This window comes from Bradysia coprophila, assembly GCF_014529535.1.
Source record: "Bradysia coprophila strain Holo2 chromosome X unlocalized genomic scaffold, BU_Bcop_v1 contig_26, whole genome shotgun sequence".
In the NCBI taxonomy this organism is placed as follows: domain Eukaryota; kingdom Metazoa; phylum Arthropoda; class Insecta; order Diptera; family Sciaridae; genus Bradysia; species Bradysia coprophila.
This window is the reverse complement of record NW_023503313.1, coordinates 3,330,496-3,335,799: the sequence shown is the minus strand read 5'-3', so window position 1 is coordinate 3,335,799 and position 5,304 is coordinate 3,330,496. Positions and strand designations below refer to the sequence as shown.

Genomic DNA, 5,304 nt, shown 5'->3' with positions numbered 1-5,304 from the left:
AGGAAGAGTGTACTGCGTATACTATTCAGACCATTATAAATATAAAGCATTACAAGCCAACCAACGGTACAATCTGGAAACAGTTTTCAATAAAACTGCACTGCGAAACTGTCAATTTGCTTTCCGGAAAATTGTTTTAATAAAAATGACGAGATTCGAGTTAATGACTGTAGTGATTATTGGATTGCTTCAGGTACTACATTTTTATTGCAATAGTGAATTTTGATCAATCCGATTAATCTAATTTAAATTTTAAAAAGGTGTGTACAGCCAATCCGGTTACTTCTCCACAAGAAAACGATCTGACGAAACTATTTACGCCCGATGAATTAATTCACGCAAGAAATGCTGGGCTATCACAATTCGAGTTGATTGATGGGAAGACTTCCGGTTTGACACTTGACGAAATTATCAAAATGAATGCATTGATAAGAACAACTCCATTTGAATATATGGTTCGAATTGCGCGGACTTTAACATTGATAAAATTTTTATTTTTATTTTTTCGTTGCTAGGCTAACGTATGCGAGATTTTGATGCCTGGACAAAAAATGGCATCTAATTATACCACAGCTCAGGAAGAAGTTCTTAAGAATATAGTAAAATTAATAGACCTTGTACCGAAGAAAGATATCGCTTCATTTTTTGTAATTACATTGTTGTCTCATGAAGTTTTAAAGCGGATTCTCAGTATCGAACCATTTTAGCGGACCACAGTCTGTGATTTCGTTAGTGAACCGAATTCGCCTTCATTTGGTCCAAAATTTGTTCCTCATACGACAATTATTTTGTTAAAAAAACACGCTAAAACTGGATCAGCATTAGACCGTGTTAACCTTGCTGTGAGTTAATAACCTAAGACATTTAATTTATTCTAAGTTTAATTTTCCTGTTATTAGAAACACATGTGCTGCATAGATGAAGGTGCTAATTATATAGGCTATGAGGGAGTCGGTACATTACTCGATGAAGAAATGAAGGAATTCGAAGAGAAATGGAACAATCTTGATGCTACAACTACACCGGAATCAATTGTAAATAATACTTACGGTGCCACAGCATTTTTACTTTTCTTTATACAAACACTACGTTTCAGACAAATTTGTGTGATTTCTTACGGTCAACAAAAAAATTTGACGCCAACCAGTGCCAGAAAAATGGTCCAGTTGATGGTAAAATTTAATTCATTTCGTGATTGTATAAGGACAAGGAACGGCAATAAAATTTTTAAAGTAACGTTGTAATGTGCTATTATGCTATCCGAATTTTAATAGTACGTTACACGCCTGTGGGAAAATTTGCTTACTCACGAGGGGGAAGTTTGTATCCAAAACCGAAGGCGAGGGATATAATCCCCAGATTACAGCAGTGCTCATATAAACGGTAAAGTGACTTTAACATGAAGCACTGCCATGTAGATTGCTCATAACAGGCCACCTTTAGTACGGTATACATATACATTCAGTATATAATCGGTATAGTCGTTCGTCATTACGCTTGTCGTCATTTCGTTCATTTGAAAGCAAAATTTGGGAAGTTTATTATTGTTATTTTCACGACCGGTCGACTTTTACGTTAAAGTACAATACAGAAGTGCTCATGTAAACGGCTACAACATAAGTACTATAGCGTCATCTCGCCTGCGGCTCGGATACCGCAATAATTCGCACTTATGTTATACCCCCTTTACATGAGCACTGCTGTAATGTACTATTAATCTGTTATAGCCCGATACTTAAAGTGAATTACGTAATATTATTTTGGCGTGTACCGTTCAGGCTATCGGTTCTTTAAATTATTTTTTTCGTGATTACTTCTGCTACTAAAAAAGATAGGAAAATTCAACAAAAATCCAAAATTTATATGACCCATGACCCACAAAAATAATTTAAAAAATTCAGCAATAATCTTATCTACTCGATAATTTCACGCAAATACACCCATTAAACCTAAAGCTTGTGCAGAATCAGCAACAGCTGAACTTCACCAGCTGATCAACAAACACACTCTACTTGTATATAATATACAATCAAACCACATTCTAAACAGCGATTTTACTACAGTCATACGTGGTATGTGAGCACATAGATGACCTTAACGTAGCTTGCCTTTGAATTGTTTTCGATACAAAGGCATTGTCTTTGTCGACCAGCTGTTGCCGATTCTGCAGAAACTTTAGGTTTAATGAGTGTAGGAACAAAATTGTGTCGGTCGGTGCCACAAGAGTTTTTTTTTTATTAGAGAGGATACTCTAATGCTTCAGTTATTTTTAGTGGACAAAACCTTTATTTTCTCCATATGTTTTTTGTACGGCTGAGGTGAAAAACCTTATTCTGAAAATGGAGTGGAAGAGAGTGTACTCTCATGTATGTGGGACGAATAGTGCGAATGAAACAAACAAAACTCACCTTCTTCCATATATCTAGTATATGAATATGGATATGGATGACCTTCGATTTATAAGAAACTCTCTACTTACTTATGTGTGTACTAACTAAAATTCTGGTCGGAAAAACATTGTTTAATTAGCAAAATCATTTTTTTTTCATTTGGCCATTTTTTGGATTTCTTTTTCATAAATCTCTTAAATGTTCTTACAACTTTCCACATAAGAAAAATTCTTAAAAAAATCATCTAAACAACAGAGTGTTCTGAACTCCAGTCTAATTTTATTCATGACAACATGATATCATCAATCCAATCAATATGACTTTGAACATTCGTATAAACACCGGGCATGTTTGGACTGCCACAACCAGCTCCATAGCTTGTGATTCCAACGACGTAGTATTTATTTGAATAGCTCTTGCTCTTGCACAGAAAACTTCCGCCTGAATCACCCTAAACAAAAATTGAAATGGATGCTCTAGAAAAATGATATAAATTAAAAACAATTTTTTTCGAAGCTGTGTCGTTCTAGCAGAGGAGCAGAATTAATTTATGGACGGAAAAAAAAAATCGTATGAAGTACGTCACCGTAGTGTAACAGTGTTAGTCAATGAGATCGATAATTTAATTCTCGGGAAAACTTTAAACTTTTCATACAATTACACAATATTCGGAATTAGTCTTCACTTATGCTCCAATGTTGTTTTCATATTCAACTCTATAAAAAAAAGTTTCTGGGTAAAATACCGATAATTACTTGAAAGCACAGACACTGTGTATTTTTAACTTGATTGACGTCACAACGCAAAAAAAATAATAATCTCATGTGTTACATTGTCGTCACACACATAACCAACCATTCCCAAACGTGTAGCATCATTTATGAATCACTTTTGTTACAAAGGAATGCAGACTAGACAGAAATTGGAACTTCCGTGTCATAATAACAAATTGAAAAGTACAAACCGCGCGGTAATAGTTCTGCGATTGTTCTGAACAATGAAATGCCCCGAAAGAACAAACAAAGATGCAAATGACAACATACTTGACATGCATCGACTAGTCCACTCGAACCTCTGCCAATCGCGCAAAACATACCGGAACCTCGTTCTGGAGCCATATATTGGCCCAAATCCCGTTCGCATTCTTCTTGAGAAATTAAATTGATCAATCCGATACGAAGTTCTAGAGTCGCTTCGCCAGTGAACTCCTCGGAGCCGTAACCGAAAATGTAACATTCGTCTGTGAAAAAAAAACGGTTATGGTTTATATAGCAAGTAGATTGATGTTTCGGGACACTCTACTTAAGTCACTCGAAACTTCCAATGGTACCCGCTGCAAATCGACATTTTCCGGTACTCGCGGTATGCCCAAGTATGAAGTATCCAATTTAATGAGTGCAATATCATCGGAATATGTTACCCTAAACAATAAGGATAATTGGGTATTGAGGAAGATTTTCAATGTATCCGTTTATACTTGTTGTAGTTCTTTGCTAGTATATGCGATATGTTGTAGAATGGACCATCGTAGTTTTTGATATTTCGTTTACCAACAACAGCCACGATATTTTCTTTCACTCTGTAAATCACTAAATCACTTTTAGAAATCATAATCAATTGCTACCAATACCTACATCGGGGCAACACAATGAGCGGCGGTAAGCACCCAACCATCCCTTAAATAGGTGCCACCGCAAAAATGTTTGTATTTAATTTTGCCATCGGTCGTATTACGATAAAGCAATGACACAGAAAATTTGAATTGATCTGGAAAAGGTATTGAAAATGATTTTTCACCTCTCAATTATGTCTCGTTTCGATTTTTTCAGAAAATAAAAAACAAAATCTTTGTACCGCCATTGTTCGGTGCATATCCACCAACGATTGGGGTAACTAACACGAAATCAATACAACTAATCAACGTCAGGAGAACCGCTAATATTAAAATTAAATCGTTACACATTAAAACAATTCTCATCGTACTAAAAAGCCTGTTTGATTCCGGATGGTTTACTCGACAATAAAACTTCAGTGAGAATAAAAACCAATTTTCACGTATGAAATAAATGTGTATCGAGGGGAATAATGATAAAAAAGAAAAACCAATTGTTCAAACAACCAATGTGTTTTTCGTTTCTGTTTCACTTATCATAATTTGCATATGAGGCTAATATTGGAGAGAGACTGTATGTATAAAAAAAAACAAAACCCACGTGACGTCTTGAGGTCTTTTTAAAAGAAAAAATGCAGAAAGATTTCTTTCGAAAATAATGAATTTAGGAAACTGATAAATAAAATGTACATTGATTGCACAATGCATGAGTTCAAGCAAGCTCGTGCAAAAATTTATTATTTCCTCGTGAAGCCTTTACAAAAAAAATTGATCAGGCAACATTCATTAACGGCAGATAAAGTTGAGAAGTGTCACGAGCGTTCAATAATATAATTCATTGAATAAGTTCAACAACATTCACATATGCATTCCTTAAACAAATAGTCTGTCCAGAAGCGAGAGTATGACGAAATTACTAAACGTTGCTGCATTAAATTGTCAAATAAACATTTCGGAAAAATTTCCAGTAGTCCTACACTTCGATACACATCTAAATTCCGGACAAGACATTGACAAAAAAAAAACAATAATAACGTCAACGACCTCTTCCTATTCCGGACATAAGAGTTGACCTACAACAATTTAAAGTTTCTAAAGAAGTGGTAAATTCAGCGCTCCCTACTTTCCTAACTCGTCCTACATTTTGAAAATTCATCCTGTCCTGCGTAGGACAAGTTTGTTAAGCAAAATCATGCTATTGGATGAATTGCATTGGTCGGAACATTCACATTTCCGTAGTCGATAACGCAAATTTTGTTAAGGAATGTTACCGAGGGAATTCCCGGCAAACGAGTTATGGAC

The 5,304-nt window shown here is 35.2% G+C and overlaps 2 protein-coding genes across 3 annotated transcripts; one reads left to right on the top strand and one right to left on the bottom strand.

Annotated features, from left to right (window-relative positions):
* The first annotated feature begins 67 nt into the window (after positions 1 to 67).
* Positions 68 to 1,233, top strand: LOC119069269. Its single transcript, XM_037173326.1, has 6 exons — positions 68 to 193; positions 261 to 455; positions 516 to 647; positions 708 to 842; positions 900 to 1,034; positions 1,097 to 1,233. Exons 1-6 carry the CDS (start codon positions 146 to 148, stop codon positions 1,181 to 1,183), a joined length of 732 nt encoding a protein of 243 aa, XP_037029221.1. The 5' UTR covers positions 68 to 145; the 3' UTR covers positions 1,184 to 1,233.
* Positions 1,234 to 2,633: 1,400 nt separating this feature from the next.
* LOC119069258 (transmembrane protease serine 11D-like) lies at positions 2,634 to 4,429 on the bottom strand. 2 transcript variants are annotated; one of them, XM_037173311.1, is made up of 6 exons: positions 4,245 to 4,429; positions 4,025 to 4,157; positions 3,868 to 3,969; positions 3,693 to 3,811; positions 3,434 to 3,630; positions 2,634 to 2,841 (listed from the first exon to the last, which is right to left on the bottom strand). In XM_037173311.1, the coding sequence occupies exons 1-6, from the start codon at positions 4,366 to 4,368 to the stop codon at positions 2,674 to 2,676; spliced, it is 843 nt and encodes a 280-aa protein (XP_037029206.1). In that variant the 5' UTR covers positions 4,369 to 4,429; the 3' UTR covers positions 2,634 to 2,673. The 2 variants fall into 2 exon arrangements, with proteins under 2 accessions (XP_037029206.1, XP_037029207.1); XM_037173312.1 differs by having other exon boundaries at positions 3,868 to 3,979; positions 4,245 to 4,387.
* Between the last annotated feature and the right edge of the window lie 875 nt (positions 4,430 to 5,304).

Bases quoted from the DNA above. Each gene is read 5' to 3' on its own strand.
- LOC119069269 (XM_037173326.1), top strand. From the start codon at position 146: ATGACGAGATTCGAGTTAATGACTGTAGTGATTATTGGATTGCTTCAG. The intron at 648-707 runs GTAATTACATTG...GAACCATTTTAG, and splicing joins AAGATATCGCTTCATTTTTT to CGGACCACAGTCTGTGATTT. The intron at 843-899 runs GTGAGTTAATAA...TCCTGTTATTAG, and splicing joins TAGACCGTGTTAACCTTGCT to AAACACATGTGCTGCATAGA.
- LOC119069258 (XM_037173311.1), bottom strand. From the start codon at position 4,368: ATGAGAATTGTTTTAATGTGTAACGATTTAATTTTAATATTAGCGGTT. The intron at 3,970-4,024 runs GTAGGTATTGGT...AGTGATTTACAG, and splicing joins GCTCATTGTGTTGCCCCGAT to AGTGAAAGAAAATATCGTGG. The intron at 2,842-3,433 runs GTATGTTGTCAT...ATTTTTGTTTAG, and splicing joins GACTAGTCGATGCATGTCAA to GGTGATTCAGGCGGAAGTTT.